The 17,821-nt window shown below is 56.1% G+C and overlaps 1 protein-coding gene across 2 annotated transcripts in view; it reads left to right on the top strand.

Moving 5' to 3' along the window:
- Positions 1 to 17,821, top strand: part of GRIK5 (glutamate ionotropic receptor kainate type subunit 5) — a 71,890-nt gene that overhangs the window by 9,772 nt on the left and 44,297 nt on the right. For both annotated transcript variants that reach the window (XM_075536424.1, XM_075536425.1), the window contains exons 8-11: positions 890 to 1,042; positions 1,400 to 1,504; positions 1,631 to 1,738; positions 12,333 to 12,536. In XM_075536424.1, coding sequence (XP_075392539.1) covers positions 890 to 1,042; positions 1,400 to 1,504; positions 1,631 to 1,738; positions 12,333 to 12,536 — 570 coding nt within the window. The remainder of the gene's footprint in view (positions 1 to 889; positions 1,043 to 1,399; positions 1,505 to 1,630; positions 1,739 to 12,332; positions 12,537 to 17,821) is intronic.

The following is a 17,821-nucleotide window of genomic DNA, read 5'->3' on the forward strand; positions in this document are numbered from 1 at the left end:
CAGGGAGTGGCACTTGAGCCACTTTTGTTCCAAAAGGGGGGTGGTAAGTGAGGTCAGTTTAGGAACCTCAGCTCTAGACATGTAGATTGCAAATTCCCTGAGAGAAAGGGTCCCTGTCAGTTCCCCTCCCCAGTGTCCCCAGCACCGGCCACCAAGCCTGGCCCATCGCAGGTGTCTGATCCTCGGGGGTTGAATGAACCCCGACATACAAACACACACACTCGAGGAAGGGCCCAGCGCGCGTGCCAACAGACACGTCCCACACCCCCCTGCTTTCACACGATGTTCCCCACCCGCACAGACACGCCTACAAGACGCTCTCCCAGTGGTCTGTGCGGCCACTTCCCCCCAGCCCCCCTGCACACACGTCTCTGATGCGCCCACGACACACACAGGTGGTGGCTCTCCCATTTTGCAGGAGAGGATGCCGAGGCTCACAGAGAGGAGGGGACATGGTCGAGATCAGAGTCGGGGACAAGCAGAGTGGTGTCTCTGCACTGAGCTGCCTGGCTCCCCGGCCAGACTTGGCCATCTTACTTCCCCTGGGGTCTCACCCACCCTGCAGCAAGACGCAGAGGCACCCTAGAAACTCATTCTCTCCCTGCCTGCACCGCCCAGGCCGACTCAGGTCTCCGGCACCCTGAGGCTCACCCGCACCTTCACCCACGTGGGAGACACAGCCAGTCGTGCAAGCGAACCACTGAAGGTCTGCCCTTCCCTGTGGTCACAGCAAACTGGTACCCCATCCTGTCATCTGCACACCCCTGAAAGACCCCCATCTGCTTCCTGAGTCAGCCACCTGCTTACCCATACCAGGAGAATGGTTGCAAGGCCCTACTTGGGGCGGGCATTCTCTGCTCTAAGCCCCATGTGTCCTGACACCTCACAGCTGTCGGCCGCCCTCATGTTCGATGCTGTGCATGTGGTCGTGAGTGCCGTGCGGGAGCTGAACCGGAGTCAGGAGATCGGCGTCAAGCCGCTGGCCTGCACCTCGGCCAACATCTGGCCCCACGGGACCAGTCTCATGAACTACCTGCGCATGGTGAGCTGGGAGGTGGGGGCGGAGAAGGAGGATGCGGGGCAGGTGCCGCCCTAGGACGGGGCACTTACTGTGTCCCCCACTCTGGCCCTTCCCTGCCTTCTCCCCCAACCTCCCTCCTGGCGGCCCCGGGTCCCTGGGCCTCTGCCCCGTCTGTCCTCCCACTGCCCCTCTCTGCTCACTCTCTCTTTCCCATCTCCCCTTGCCCCCCTGTGTGTGACCTTGCTCTTTTTGATGGTGGTCCTTCCTGGCCCCATGCCTGTGTCCCCTCTCCCTGTCTCTGTGCTTTCCTCCGTGGGGGTCTCCCTTCCTCCGGGCCCCTGCCATCCCTCCCTCTGTCCCGTCTCCCCACCCTGCCAGGTAGAGTATGATGGGCTGACTGGGCGCGTGGAGTTCAACAGCAAAGGGCAGAGGACCAACTACACCTTGCGTATCCTGGAGAAGTCCCGGCAGGGCCACCGCGAGGTGAGAAGATGGCCCAGAGCCACCGAGCTGGTGCTGGGGGATAGGGGTGGGGGTGGGGAGTCACCCCGGGGGCAGCTGTGTGGCCCCACGCCAGGCCCGAGACGAAAGCGTCCTCTCTGCCTCCAGATCGGGGTGTGGTACTCTAACCGGACCCTAGCCATGAACGCCACCACGCTGGACATCAACCTGTCACAGACGTTGGCCAACAAGACGCTGGTGGTCACGACTATCCTGGTGAGTGGCCCTAGATGGGAGCGGAGCATAGACAGCCTGTGTGTAGGTCTCATCCTGAGCCACGCCCAAAGCCCAGCCTCTTCCCCTGGGAGTGGGAGGACTGCCATGGCCGATAACCAGCAGATGGGCCAGTGGGGGTGGTGGGGCGGGCAGGTATGTCAGGTAACCAGGGCACTGTCACTCTGCTAGCCACCTGAGCACTCAGCTCCACTTGGGGAGGGCGCCCACCAGCTCTCGAGGGTTGGCACTGACTGCAGCCGCTGGCATGGGCGTGTCAGCACGTGCCAGCTCACCCAACACCCATTTGGAAGATGTGGCCACTGAGGCTCAGGGTGGGCAAGCAACTCTCCTGGGGTCCCACAGCAAGACGGCGGCCTTAGCTCAGACTGGAAGTCTTGTGCTCTGACGTCCCAGCCTGGGGCCCGAACCCCAGCTGAGGATGCTGTCCTGTAGCCCTGGGTGGGCCCCCCTCTCGTGCTTGATGGGAGTGGGGATAGGATCGTTAGAGACCGAAGGGCCCTCTTGAGTCGGCGTCTGTGCTCCGAACACCTGCCCTGCACGTGACACCATGGCCTTCTAAATGTCCCCACTGCCCGGGGCCAAACCTAGGAAGCAGCCTCATTGTCAGCTGCTGAGGCTGAGTGTCAGGCCCCAGAGCCCAAACCCTTTTCACACACCCAGGCCCAGCGAGCTAGTAGGAGTAGGGGGAGTGCCACCTGGGGTCCCTGGTGAGCAGGAGAGGCATCTAGTAGGAGCCCCACCCCTCATGAGCCCTCCCTTCTGCGGCCCTCTGGGATCTGGTGGTGACCGAGTGGGGCTGGTCACAGCTGTGCACGTGCGGTACAGAGACGGTCCCCACAGGGCGCCCTGCCCACGCGGGTTCCTCTGGAGAAGGATCAGTGATTTCTCGGCGGGGGACAGATGGCCGACAGCTAGGACATCACACAGGCTACAACAACCTCCCTCCGGAGCCTTGCAGGCTGGGCCTGACGGGCTGGGGGCGGGCTCACTCTGCCCATACCTGCATGGCCAGAGAGATGGGGTCCTGGGTGGGCACCTGAGCAGAGCCGAGCCACGATCCCAGGGGACTTCCAACTCTGTCTTGCCCACATCTCCTCATGTCCCTAAGCCGTGTTGGGCGAGGGTGTGCCAGTGTGCTGCAGGGTGTCTTCATTCTCTAAGGGGAGGGCGCTAGCAACAACAGCAACAACAAAAGAACTCGCTCGTTCAGGAGGCCGCAAGTTTGAATTGAGGGTGCGAGCTCTTTCTGTGAAGGAAGGTCCTTGTCTCAGCACATGGGCCTGGCAGGCCCTTGGAGACGCCTCAGCCTCACTCATTCCCTGGGTCTTGGAGGGTCCAAGCAACGCATGCAGCTCTTCTTCCTTAGCAACAGCAGGTCCCTCTCGCTTTGCCCACGTCTTTCTCCCTTGATCTTTAAGGTATGGGTGCTCCATCCCACTCTTCCTCCTCTTGCCACTGATGGGCTTCTCCATTCAGAGCTTATTATGAGGGTTCATTATGGAACTGCCAAACCATTGGGAATCATGGCCCAACCAAGTGGACAGATGTTTGTTTTTTTTGGGTGCGGGACACAATTCAACCCATGACACAAGGAAGGTAACGAGAGCTGGCGGAGCCCCAAAGAAGGGAGGCACAGACTCAGCTTTGAGGAAGGGCCCCCAGAAGGGGTGATATCAGGCGGGATCTTAGAGGGTTGTATAGGAGCTGGGTCACAGTAAAGGAGGGCGAGGTGGTGTGGGTAACGGAGCAGCAGGGCAGAGGCCTCAGGAGGCGCTTGTCAAATTGGACGAGGAGGTAGGGGGAAGTCATTGTGTCCTGCTGGGTGTGCCCCAAGCATATGAAAATGTTCTTTGCCAGGTATTTCTGGGCCAGCCCTTGACGGGCACTTGGTACGCAGCCCCAGGTGAGGGCTAGAAACTGCCGTCATTGTGCCTTGTCCCTCAGACCTAGAACGGCACAGAGAAACCCAGGAAGGGGTGAGTGCTTTGAGGGGAGGCCCCGGTGGACTTTAGGCAGCAGGTGAGGCAGAGCCTCTGACAAACTCAGCTGCCCTTGAACTTGAGCTGGGGCTGTGGGGAACTGGAGGGGGTGTTGGACTGGAAGGGATAGAGTCGTGCCTGGAGTCAGAGGGAAGCTGCAAGAGAAGAGGGGCCCCTGGAGGGAGAGGACGAGATCCGAGCTTGGACAGGGGCCACTGGCAAGGAGAGAAGGACTCAGATGTGCTGCTGTTCAGAAGCTGCGCAGGCTTGTGAACCGGGAGCTGGAGGCGGCAGGGGATGGAGAGGTTGGTGGGCTGTTCCTGGAATGGGGGCTCACATGCCTGGAACTCAGGGAGCATGAGGCTGTCTCCAGCACTGAGCGAGGGCCGACAGAGCAGGCTCAAGGAGATGAGGCTACACAGGGGCCTTTCTTCCACAGTGCTACACCCCACCCCCTGCCTGGACACATCCCATTAGGAATTTGCGTCCCTTCATTGAGCTGTGATTTCCGATCCTTCTCCTGGTGGACTGGTGCAGCAGCAAGAGCATTAATTCCGGAGCCAGACAGACCTCACCCTGTTCTGACCAGGCCAAGTTCTTTACCCGCGTTTCTCCGGTGCCCTCACCTGTGAAGCAGGTCCGCCGAGCCCGCTTTCAGGGCCGTAGGAAGGCTTGCATGGGACCAGAAAACCGCCCTTGCAGAGCCTAGTCTGGAAAACTGACTCCATAAGTGCATTCGCCTGCCCTTTTCCCTCTCCTCCTTGGTTGTTGATAACATAGCAATAACCCCGGCGAACGGCTGGGCCAAGCTCTTCACGTGCGCTGCCTCACTTGGTCCTCACAGCAGGCCTGAGGTTGGGCCCGCGGTGACCCTGTTTGTCACGTGAAGAAATAAGGGCACAGGAGGGGTAAGTGGCACGCCCAAGGTTGCCCGGCTGGAGGTGCCAGAGTGTGTTCGATGTTCAGCGCCCTTGCTCCTAGTTCCGCACCCACATTCTAAGGGACGTTAGGCAAGTCTCTTCCCTCTGCCCCCAACTCCCTGTTTGTACGTATGTACACGTTCATATGATTGAATCATTCATGAGCGAGCAGGTGGTTGGACCCATCTGGGGGTTGTCTACATTGTACTACAGGAAGTCCTGGAAGTGGATTTGGGTCTTGAGTTCATGAAAGGGCCCGGGCAAACTCACTGGAGAATGTTCTAGAAGGCACTGCACCTGAACTCTTTTGGGTTTTGGTTGCAAGGTACTGCTATCACATGCAAACCACACGCGTGCTTCTTGTTCGGTTTTCAAAAACCGCACATACCTGTACAACCAGCTTCCCCCCCCCCCAGAACCGCCCCGTGTCCCTCCGGTCATCGGCGATGAACTCCGCCTGCCTTTGAACTTTCTGTCAGTGGCCGCTCTTGGGCCTGGCACCTTTCCTTAACATTGCACGTATGAGAGCCGCCTGTGTGGTTGCGGTAGGTTTGTCGGACTGCTCTGTATTCTGTTTGATCGTTATGATTTATTAACGAATTTTCCCTCGTTTATTTTGACTTGTTATGCGTTGGGCGTTAACGCCTAGATCGTATCATCCTGTAGTTCAGTCACGTCCAGCAGTAGTGTACGACTGCTACCACCATCAGTTTCCAAACATTCTTTCCCTGCCCGGACTCCTTGACTTCGTCTTCCTCATACCGCCCCCCCCCCCGCCCCTGTGCCCCCCAGAAACCCGTCCTCTACTTGCTGACTCTATAGGCTTGTCAGTCCTGGGGTTCATGGATCCACAATCCGTGAAGTGAGTGGACCACGGTGTTCTCATCCATCCAGACGGAGGTGGGCACTTCGGCTTCTGGGCTTTGCCGTTCAGACGAGTGCTGATACGAATAGTCTGGTGTCACACCTTTTGGTGAACCCATGTCGGCATTTTCACCGGGTAGCTCCCGAGGAGGGGAATGGCCAGACCCTAGGTTGTGTGTGTCGATTTCGCATTAGTGGAGCCGGCCAAAGTGTTTTCAGAAAGCCATTGTCCTAATTTAGTGCCTGCGTGGGGCAGCCCAGCTGCTCCACAGGGGCATCCGCACCCAGAGTGTACAAGGGGACCAGCCCTATTGTCGTGTCTCTGTGTCCCTCTGGTGATCAAGGGAGGCGATGGCTCGTTCGGGGGTATTGGCTTTCTGGAAGTGCTCTTTTGAGAAGTCCCGGCTGAAGTCTTTTGCTGTTTGAAACAAACAAACAAACAAGCATGCCTTTAGTCAGAGGTACCTATTGCAAACATCCTCCATTGTGTGCTTTGCTTTTTCACTCCCAGCGTACCTGGTGATGAGAAGATTGGCTTGTTTATGTGTTTTAAATCATTTTATTGGGGGTTCATACAATCCATCCATCTATTGTGTCAAGCACATTTGTACATTTGTTGCCATCATCATTCTCAAAACATTTGCTTTCTACTTGAGCCCTTGGTATCAGCTCCTCATTCCCCCCCTCCCTCCATCACAAACCCTTGATAATTTATAAATTATTATTTTTTCATGTCTCATACTGACCGATGTCTCCCTTCACCCACTTTTCTGTTGTCTGTGCCCCAGGGAGGGGGTTATAGGTTCCCCCTTTCTCCCCCACCTTTCCCTTACCCTCTTGGTATTGCTACTCTCATTATTGATCCTGAGTGGTTTATCTGTCCTGGATTCCCTGTGTTTCCAGCTCTTATCTGTACCGGTGTACATGCTCTGGCCTAGCCGGATTTATAAGACAGAATTGGGATCATGATAGTGGAGGGGGGGGGGAGAGGAAGCATTAAAGAACTAGAGGAAAGTTACATGTTTCATCATTGCTACACTGCCCCCAAACTTGCTCATCTCCTTCCCGAGACCCTTCCATAAGGGGATGTCCAATTGCCTACAGATGGGTTTTGGGTTTCCACTCTACACTCCCCTCATTCACAATGATAAGATTTTTGTTCTTTGATGAATTATACCTAATCCTATCAACACCTCGTGATCGCTGCTTGTTCCATGTGGGCTTTGTTGCTTCTGAGCTAGATGGCCGCTTGTTTATCTTCAAGCCTTTAAGACCCCAGACACTATATCTTTTGATAGCCAGGCACCATCAGCTTTATTCACCACATTTGCTTTTACACCTGCTTTGTCTTCAGTGATCGTGTCAGGAAAGTGAGCATCATGGAATGCCGATTAATAGAACAAAGTGTTCTTGCATTGAGGGAATAATTGAGCAGAGGCCCAATGTCTAGCTGCTACCTTAATACTAAACCTATAAATATATGTACATATATCTATTTCCTCATCGTCATGCATATATTTACATATGCACATGCCTATATTTAGACCCCTATAAATGCTCTTTGCCTCCTAGTTCTTTCCTCTATTTCCTTTTACTTTTCCTCTTGTCCCACTATCATGTTCAGCCTTCATTTGGGTTTCAGTAATTCCTCTCGGTTACATTACCCTTGATCAAGCCCTATCGGGCCTCCTATACCCTCCTCACCACCAATTTGGATCACTCGCCATTCCCTTGTCCCTGGGTTTGTTAACACCACTTCCTTTCCCCCCACTTCTCCTCTCCCATGTCCCCCAGAACCGTTGGTTCCAGTGTATGCTCCTCCAGATTATTTATCCTGCCTATCATGTAGATAGACCTACAGAGACAATAATATGCACAAAAAACAAGACAGAGCCAAACAAAGCAACAAAAGAAAACAAAGTAACAACCACAGAACAACAACACCAACAAAAAGCCTATAAATAGTTCAAGGTCTGTTTGTTGAACTTTAGGAGTGTTTTCCATTCAAGTCTGATAGGGTGACATGCCCTGGCCCCAAAGTCTATTTTTGGTATTCCCTGGGGACTCTGTTGCTCTGCTCCCCTTGCTGTTCTGTTGTACGCCCTTAGTGTTTCGCCTCAGTGTGGTGGGGTCAGATCAGGCGCATTTCCCGCATTGTCTCCAGTGTTGTCCCCTGTAGGGCTATGGGTCCATGAGGGATGTCATGTCTCATAGTGGGGTCTGCCATATGGCTGCTCTGAGCAGAAATATCATCCTCAAGGCTTGGTGGGCCAGGATATGTTCCACTCTCTCTTCCTCTCCCTTCATTTATTTCCTCCTGTGTGCTGATCAGGCATGTCCCTCTCCCTGAGCTGTAGCATCAGCGCTGTCCTCTGAAGTGAATTCTTCTGCTGGGAGTGGGGTACTGTCCACGTAGTTGGGGTTGGGGCCAGCCCCTCAGACCTCTCTACTGGTTCCTTGCTTCATGCCAGTGTGTTGCATTCACGGCTTGGAGCCCCAGGTTGAAGTCTGGTCCCTGAAGATTGGGTTTTAAGTTTTATTCAAGTCCAGTTTACCTGGGTGGGTGGTTTGGTTCCGGGACAGTTTTAAGAATTCCTTGCCTACCCTGAGGTCATGAAGATAGTCTACTACTGGTTTTCTAAACACGTGATTACTTTGACTGGTCCCTTTAGATCTATAACCAGCTTGGAATTACTAATGACAGTGTTCTATCCCCCTTCAGCGCAGTCTTACCTTTGACAGAAAACACGTTGTGTGTGCGTTTCTGAACTCCTTCCCAGTGGTTATTTGCTTATCCTTGTCTCAAAAACCATATGTGTAATATTTGGTAAACGGAATCCCCCAGCGTTGTGTTGTTTTCTTTTGTTGTTGTTCTTCTGGATGGCCTTGCCTCTTCTTGACTGTTTCCATGTCAGTATGTGATTTTTGTTTTGTTTTTAGTTCTGAATTTTTTTTTTTTAGTTCTGAATTTTTAACTTAGGAATTTTATTTTAATTAAAAGATCACTTTCTTGGGGGCTCTTGCAACTCTTCGAAGCACCCATACATCCATTGTATCAAGACTATTTGTACAGATGTTACCATCATTCCTTTCTAGACATTTACTTTCTATTGAGCTCTTGGTATCGGCTCCTCTTTTCCCCTCTTTCCCCCTCTCCTCTCTCGTGACCCCTTGGTAAATTATAAATTATTATTTCAGTATTTTTCTTCAGTATGTTTTCTTTTTATATGTTCACTTGAAAGAGGGACAGAAGTTAATATTGTTCTACTGGAAAATCGAATCCTGAAGTAGAAAAAGAGCAGTCGCCGTCATTGGCCGCGCCTAATCCTGGCAGCACTGGCTCCTGCTGTGTCCTGACAGAGGACAGAGGGACAGCATTGCTCCATCCTGTGCCATCTGTGTGGTCCTGGGTGTGTCTGAGCCCACTCCCCAGGCTGCCTGTCCATCTGTCTCCTTGAGGATTTCCCTCATTTTTGAGGGCCCTTGGCTTCATGGAACGGGCTCCTGTCCTCCCCTAACGCTGGGTCTTTCCCGGAGACGCGTCCTGTTAGTGAGCCTGAGTCTCGCCAGCCTGATTTCTAAGGAGCGCTCTGGCAGTACATCTGTGAGAAATAGGGTAAGAAGTGGGAAGAGGGAAAGAAAAAAAAGACAGTCTTTTTTGTCGCTAGCTGGCCCCCCACTCTCTGTTGCCAGAAATACCCGTGCACAGGCGAGCACATCCCCACCTTTTCCTGCAGGAAGACAAGCGTCTTGTACACGTGGTTCCGGAGCGCTCCTCTTCTCCCTCCCGTGCCTCAAGACCGGGTCGTGTTAGGCGCTGCATGGGCTTCTTCTTATTTTCAAATTTTATTTTATTTTATATTTAAATATCTTGAAACAACAGTCGATTCCTCTGCACTTTAAAAAATCATTTTATTGGGGCTCATACAGCTCTTATCACCATCCATCCATCCATTTTATCAAGCACATTGGTACATATGTTGCCGTCATCCTTTTCAAAACATTTTCTTTCTACTTGAGCCCTTGGTATCAGCTCCTCATTTTTCCCCTCCCTCCCTCATGAGCCCTTGATAATTTATTAATGATGTTTACTGTTTCATGGAGGAGATTCCCTTCGAGAGGTCTGAAACCCGTGCCCGGGAGGCTCGCTCTCCGAGCACCCTTCAGGACTCCAAGCTGAGCCTGAGATCCTTGCCGTCTGCTCTTGGGTTCAGTTCACGGGTCGCGCCACCTCGGCTTCCAGTTCCAGAAGCTCAGCCTGAATTCTGGCCCTTTGAGCCCAGACCCTCTGTCAGAGTCCCTCAGCTTTGAACGTGTTGGACTTGGGGCGACCAGGAGCTGAGGTGTGCACGGTGACCTCAGCCACAGCACCCCCTTCCCATCGCCGGCTGTGCCCGTGCAGCCTTGTCAAGACTCTTGGCCTCCCGGAACCTCAGGCCCCTCCTCTGTCCTTAGGAGGGCTGGACAGGAGCCTCCAGCTCTCACACCTGGGCGGGTGGGAGGGTCCTGTCTCTGGCTTTCTGCTCCCCCATCACTGTGCCTGGCTCCACCCACGTCTGCTCTCTGCTTCTGTCCGCCGGAGCTCCGGCAGTGCAGTCTGCGAACGCCTGGCCTTGGAGTCAGATGGACAAGCCCCTCCACCACTTAGCACTTAACTTCCCGGGGACCTCGATGTCCTCCTCTTGAACACAGAGGTAAGAATAAGACCGGCCTCCCACGCTGACAGAATAGCTGTCACACAGCAAGCCCACAAGAAACGCTAGCAGATGCTGCTATTATTAGTTACTATCTCACATTCCCACTCCCGAGCCGCCGTTTCAGATTCGGCTCGGTGGCGAGAAAAAGCACAGCCTTTGTGGGAGAGGTTGCTCTGCAGAGTCCAGGGGCCTAGAGCTCGGCTTCAGAGAAGGAGGTCCCTCTTGCTGTGTAACCAACCACCTGCACACCTGGGAGTGTGGTTTCTCACACGGACGCTGTGGGTTGAACTGAAGGGTTCTTCCCCGGGCCTCCCCTGGGCTCATCCCTGCGTCCACTTCAGCTGGTGGCTGGTGTGGGCTGGAAGGTCAGGAATGGTGGTGCTGGGTGTCGGCTGGGGGGCCTCCGCTGGCTTCTCCAACGGGCTGCCTCCAAGCCACGGGGTAGGGAAGCCGACGCTGACTCTCGATGGGAACAGCTGGAAGATATTGAGGCCAGGTCTGTCTGCCTCACACACGTGCACTCTCTCACACACATTGTCGTGCACACGAGCACGCACACACACACGCAATCATTGATTCTGACTCACAGGAATCCCTCCTGCTTCAGAATAGAATTGTTCCCTCGGTTTTTCTTAGCGGTCATGTTTCTGGAAGTAGCTTGTCAGACCTTCCTTCCGTGGCATGGTTGGGGTGGGTGCCAACCTTGAGGTTAGTCGCCAATCAAGAGCAAACCACCTATTCCCTTCTCCTCACCCCTGGGGCCTTCTTTCTATCCCTGGAGGCTCAATAGCTGTGTGCTGAGCACGTGCGTGGGGTGTCTCTGGGAGCCTGTTTCCATTCCTGTAGAAGGCGTCCAGTTCTCCCGGGTCAGGCCACGGTGCAGGGTTCAGTGAGACGACCTGCAGAGCCATTGTGGCCTCCCTGCTCAGTGTCCGTCTCCCTTCGAGGCCGGTGCCCAGGACACATCCCGGTTGTGATCCCACATTCCCCTGAGGCTTTGGAGACGCTGTCCTGTCCTTCAGAAGTCCAGAGTGACGCCAGCCACACAGTCAATGACAACGATGTGTAACCTAGCTCCCCTCTGCCGCCGCCGTCTGCACAGGCCTGCCCTGTCTGCATGTGCACTTCCGGTGCACACTGAAGTCACTTGGGTTTGTTTGCTCAGACCTCTCAGAGCAGCCCTCACCCCCGAGAACCGTAAGCCAAACCCCCCAGCGGTGCACAGATTTGTCCTGCAAAGCATTTTAAGAGAGAGAGAGAGAGGAAGAAATGATACTGGATTTGTAGCAAACGCTTGTCATCAGGCACTTTTGCCCAAATGATCCAGGTGTCCAGGTTCTCTTACAGTGACATCTGGCACCCCGTGCTCACTTCCCTGGAGGGATTTTTCAGCTGGAGCTGCAGCAGGATCAACTCCCTGCCCTCGAGCTGGTTCGACTCGGACGGCCTCGTGAGGACAGAGCAGAACTGTCACCACGGGGTGTCTGAGGCTGTAGACCTTTGAGAAGCAGACTGCCCCCTATTTCTCCCTCCGAGTGGCTGGTGGGCCTGAACTGCCCGGCGCTCCACCCACCCCACCACCCAAACCACACTCAGCACCATGGAATCGATGCGGACTCACCGTGGCTCCACAGGACAGGGCGGACCCGCCCCTGTGGGTTTCCCAGATGGTCACTCTTCACTGGAGTTGAAAGCCTCGTCTTTCCAACGTGTGACCACTCCAGGGACCACACCATCCGGGTGCCTTAGTGGCAGGCCCTGACCCCCACCACCCCCACCCCAGTGACCCAGGGAGTCCGGCTAGTGGGTTGCTACTGGCCGTGTCAAGACGGAAGTGGCCCACGATCGCAGGTGTCGGAGTGGGCGTGTGTGGAAGTGCACGTGGCTTGGGCTGCAGAGTGAACAGAAGGGGCCCCGGCCCCCCTCATGCTGGACTCGCTCCTCAGTGACTGCCTCCCTCAGAGGCATGGAGCCCTGAGACCCACGAGCAAAAGACCCAGGAGCCCGAGGTCCGCTCGTGACCCACGGCCCAGGGGCCTCCTCCCCGGCTACTGCTCCACAGGTCCCGTCTCTGACCTCGTCCTTTCTGTCCACCCCCCCCCTCTGTCCCCAGGAGAACCCCTATGTCATGCGCCGGCCCAACTTCCAGGCGCTGTCAGGGAATGAGCGCTTCGAGGGCTTCTGCGTGGACATGCTGCGCGAGCTGGCCGAGCTCCTGCGCTTCCGCTACCGACTGCGGCTGGTGGAGGACGGGCTGTACGGGGCGCCCGAGGCCAACGGCTCCTGGACGGGCATGGTCGGCGAGCTCATCAACCGGGTATGGCCAGCTGGGGCTCGGGCCCCAGGGAGGGGGGCTGGCACAGGTCATGGGGGAGTGGGTGCTGACGGTGCGCATGAGCCTGCGCCTGGCCAGGGCCACCAGAGGGACAGTGGGTGCCGCACCAGCTCCCGGGCTCAGCATTCCCGAATGTCCCCACATGCCACCCGGTCCAGTGACTGGCACTTCGTGGGCACAGATCCACTGAGGGCACGTAGGGAAATCAGGCATGGCCTGAGGCGGATGAGGGGCTTCCTGCTGGAAGCAGAGCCAGAGTAGGGGAGCCCAGGGCTGGGGCAGCACCTCATCTGTGCCCAGTGCCCAGTGAACGCACATGCTCACTCATGCCCTCTGCCAGCCCATTCCGACTTGTACGGACCCTGGAGGGGAACTCTCCTGGGGTTCCCAAGGGCCCTGGTGCACAGTGCTGAAGCACTCACTGCCAACGGGAAGGTGGCCGGTTCTGGGGACAGTATGCTTCTGTAGCGAGACAGGCTGGGCGGGGTTTGCTGTATCTGTGCTCCGAGCCTCCTGTCCCCGCTGCCTTGGGAACCTGGTGGGCAGTTCGATTCTGTCCGGTGGGCACCAAAGGAATCAGACTTGACTCGAGGGCAGGAGGTTAAAGGGGTTACCAGGTCTTTCTCCTGGGCCGCGAGTGGCTGGTGGGTTTGAACTGCCCACCTTTCGACTCTCAGGCGAGTGTGGGCTACGAGGCTCCTCTGTTCCCTCCGACAGGAGGTGCTCATTGGAGCACCCTGCCAGCCGTGGCCCCAGCGGTGAACACAGCAGCTCTGGGCCCTGCCCTCAAGGCGACTCAGAGCAGGCTGAGCTGTGACAGGGGACCCAGGGCAGGGGGCCCAGAGAAGGTGCTCAGCCCAGCTGGGGCATCCCAGGAGGGCTTCCTGGGCGAGGTGGCATGAATTCTCAAAGGAGTCAGTGAGGTGGGAGGGCCTGGGAGGAGGGCAGTGTTTACAGAGATGCCGAGATTCTCAAAGAGCCAGCTGCGCCCGGGTATCAGCAGGGTCAGATTGGAGGCGAGCGTGATTGCGGTGGAGAGGAGGATGGTGGAGGTTTGGGAATCACTCTGAGTTGGGTTTGAATCCTTGGGTGAGCCATTTCTCCTCTCTGAGCCTCAGTACCCCTCACCCCCCAAGGTGGGCTCTCACTGACTGGGTGGTGCACACAGTCAGTGTGAGAGGTGCCTCAGCCAGGCGCTTTTGGGGCAGAGGGAGCTCAGACTGCTGTGGGATCATCTGCTCCTAAGATAATACCATCCTGTAGCTCCCACGTGTGTGTGCCAACGCATAGGGGCGTACCTGCACAGGGGCAGGTAGCGGGCACATGGCTGGTCGGGAGGGTGAGGGTCCCACGGCAGCTCTTCTTTGGAGGAATAAGGTGAGCAGATGGCCAGGGGCAGGACTGTGCCCAGGGAGACTGGCAGATCCAGGCCAGGCCCCACCCACAGCCGGGTGTGGAGCTGGGAACCATCGCCCAGCGCCTTGGGCAGCCTTGACATTGGACTTGCACTAGGAGCCCTGGCGGCATAGTGGTTTTGAGTTGGACTGCTGACCCCAAGTTTGAAACCACGAGCCCCCTGCAGGGGACAGATGAGGCTTTCTACTCCTGTGAAGGGTTACAGGCTGGGAACTCACAGAGGCAGCTCTGCCTTGTCCAGTAGGGTCGCCATGGATTGGAATTGACTCGATGGCAGTGAGGTTTTGGGGGAGGGGAGAGCAGGGGTGTGCCCTGGTGGCACAGTGAGCTATACCTTGGGCTGCTAACCACAAGGAGAATAGTTGGACACCCCCAGCCGCCCCGAGGGGGAGAGAGGAGACTTTCCATTCTGGTAAAGATGTGTGGTGTTTGGAAACCCATCGGGGCAGGCCCTACCCTGTCCTACAGGGCACTTGGAGTCAGAGTGGCCTCCACGGTGGTGAGTTTGTTTTTGGTTTGGGTGACCGGAATCCTCAGCTCTGTCTCTCCCGTCCCCGTGTTCTCCGCTTCCTGGCCCCTGAAGGTCACCAGGGCAGACACAGGAAGGCCGCTTTGGGGTGCTGCTTTTCAAAGACGATTTTGAACAGCGTAACTTTCTTTCTTTGTTTTTCCCCCCAATTGAAATCTGCCTTAGAACCCTGGTCAGAGGCAGAACGGCAGGGCACGGGGTCCCTGGAGCCCTGGCAACCCCGTCTACCCCACCCACCCCGTGGGCAGGCCCTGAGGCTCTGCCCCAGAAGGCACCCGGGTGGGTTACAAGTGCCTGCTGAGGCAGGAGGAAGAGGCAAACAGAGCTGGTGGCCTGGTATGCCCTCCCCCTACCCTGCCCCCTACTGACTGGCCAGGTACAGCTTCTGTTTCTCAGTCACAGAGACTCAGAACAAAGCAAACCCCATTGTCCTCAAGTGACTTCCAACTCAGCCACTCTGTAGGGTTTCCAAAGCTGTCGTCTTTTGACAAAGAGCCCCAGCGATGCTCCTGAGTCAAGCGTTGGGCTGCTAACCTCATGGCAGCAGTACAAACCCACAAGCTACTTGGTGGGAGAAAGGCGAGGCTGTCTGCTCTCATAAAGAGGTACAGTCCCAGCAACCCACAGGAGCAGTTCCATCCTGTCCTGCAGGGTCGCTATGAGTCAGCATTGACTCAATGGTAGTGGGTTTTGGTTTTTGCAGTGTTAAAGGTTGGAGGTTCAAGCTCACCCAGAGATACCTCAGAGGAAAGGCCTGGCAATCTCTTCCCAAAATATCAGCCTTTGGTTCTGCTCTGACCCATGTGGGGCTGCCACGTGCTGAAGTCAACTCCACCGCAGCTGTGGACTGGCTTAGGGCACGAAGTGTGAATGAGCCTGGCATGCGGGAATCCGCACCCGGCGGTTGTGGGCCTGGGATGAGGCGCGTAGAACCCAGAGCAGGCTGTTGCAATCCTTACCCACGTGCCCTGCCCGAGTGCCATCCGAGGTCAGCCATCCTTGATCCACTCGGTGCTAGCCCAGTGCCTGCTGTCTACCCCAGGAGCCTGGTGGCATAGTGGTTGTGCATTGGGCTGCGGACCGGAAGGTCAGCAGTTTGAAACCACCAACCACTGTTGTAAATCTCGTAAAGAATTACAGTCTTAGAAACCCACAGGGGGCATTTCTACCTGTCCTTTAGGGTCCCTGTGAGTCAGCATGGACTCGATGGCAGAGGGATGCAGGGGTGAGCAAGCCCGACCTGGCCTTGCGCTTACTGAGTACAGCAGAGACCGGGCCGGAGAGCGTCTGGGTTTGGCAGCTGCTTGGGGTGGGGGCCCGCAAGAGAGGACATGATCCTCCCATTTCTGGCACTGGCAGCTGGGTGATGGCGGTGACATTTAGGAAGGGAACAGTGGGGGAGGAGTGAGATGGGAGCAGGAGCGCAGGCGGAGGGTGGGGCTGGGCCCAGCTGATCCGAGCAGCCCCCTGCGTGCCGATCTTCCCAGGGTTATGAGCCGCTAAGCGCCCCAAGTGTCTTTCAATTTAAGGCTCCCCAACTGACTGCCCAGCCGGGCGTCAGAGGCACCTACCCCAGCCCCCAAGGCCACTCAGAGTGTCCATTCCTGGGCCCCACCCTGTCCAGACCCCAGCCAGTCACTTGAAAGCCCAACGTTACCATGACAACCACTGGCTCCAAGCCAGGGGCTGGGGGGAGCCTTGGAGTTTGTAGTACCTCCTGAGAGGCCCTGGTGGCACAGTGGTTAAAGCGCTCAGCTGCAAATCGAGTTGTCTGCAGTTTAAATCCAACCCAACAACTGCACGGGGTGATGGATCCAGTCTGGATCACAGCCCAGGAGACCCGGGTCAGTCGCCAGGCGTGACAGTGGGTTGTAGAGCACACGGCATCACTGGTTTCCAAGGCCTCACCCCCACCCCGTGAAGGAAGCAGGAGGCACTGAGAGAGACTGTGTGGCCTGGCCACCTGGCCAGTGTGGGGCAGGGCCAGGGCTGGCACCCCGCAGGCTGCCTCTGGAGCTGGAGAGCCTTCCAGATGGGAGGCGGCCTGGGGCACCTGCACCCCGACCCCACCTGAGCAGAGGAGCTGGCTGGCACTCTAATGGTGGTCCATCTGTTCACCACAGGGGCCGCTGCTGGGATCGGTGGGAGCTGGGGCCCGCCCCGTTCCCTGGGTTCCTAGATGCTGGTCTGTCCCACGAGGATCCTCTAGAGCCACCAAGCCTGTCACCCTCACACTGTAGCCATGGCCCCCTGCACCCATGGGCAGACCAGGTGTCTCAGAGATACTCAAGAAGCAGACCCTGAGGTGACGATGTGCAGGCAGGAGGTGTGTTGGGGTTCCCTCAGAGCCACCCCTGGGGAGCATGAAGGAAGCAGGTTTGTGCAGAGGGGGCGTGGAGCCAGGGTGGCCACCCAAGACAGGGCCAGGCCTCTATATGTCCCCACTGATCCATCATGGGGGACTGTCTATGGAGATGGCCAGGGCCTTGAGGTCCTTGTCCTTGGGGCCTCATGTCCCTACACGACCCCTGGCAGGTCCTTTCAGAGAGACACACGTGCATACACTCACACAGGCACACTCACATAGACACACACTTAAGACACGCTCACAGGTACATCCTCTCAGACACTTGCACACATATCGGTGAACAAGCATACACACAGACCCACTTATATAAACACACTTGCACAGGTACACACTCGTACTCACACAAACCCGCTGATACACAACTATATGCACACTCACACAGACACGCAAAAATACACAGACACATAGACACACTCATACAGATAATCACAAATACACACATAGACACACTCACCCAGACATACACATGCACACAGATGCACACTCAACCAGACATAGGCTCACACAGGTGCACAGACACCCCAGTGCCTCTCCCCTCCAGGGACTCCGCGCTGACTCAAGTCCTACTATTTCTTTGCCACCCCATCCCCCATCCCCACCCCTACCCCACCCCCGGCTCTCTGCCTGGGCTTGCGCCCCGCTCCCGAGACTGGCCTGAAGGCTTGCTTTCCTGCTTCTAAATGTGCTCCTTTTTAATCACAGTGATCAACCCAACAGCAACGGAGAAGAAAGGGCATCTTCTCAGTTTATGCTTGAGGAGATTAATTTCACGTTCCACATAGGATTTTGAAGCTTGACTGTATTGACTTATTTTTTTTCCCATCTATCGAACTTGTATCCGGTATGTGACTCAAGCGTTATCCCGCTTTGCACAAAAATAATGCTGTGCCTGTGTATTGGGGTGGGGGTGGGGAGGTGTTCTTCAAAAGTGCATGGAAAAATAAATGGAAAGAT

Source organism: Tenrec ecaudatus, chromosome 18, assembly GCF_050624435.1.
Source record: "Tenrec ecaudatus isolate mTenEca1 chromosome 18, mTenEca1.hap1, whole genome shotgun sequence".
In the NCBI taxonomy this organism is placed as follows: Eukaryota; Metazoa; Chordata; class Mammalia; order Afrosoricida; family Tenrecidae; genus Tenrec; species Tenrec ecaudatus.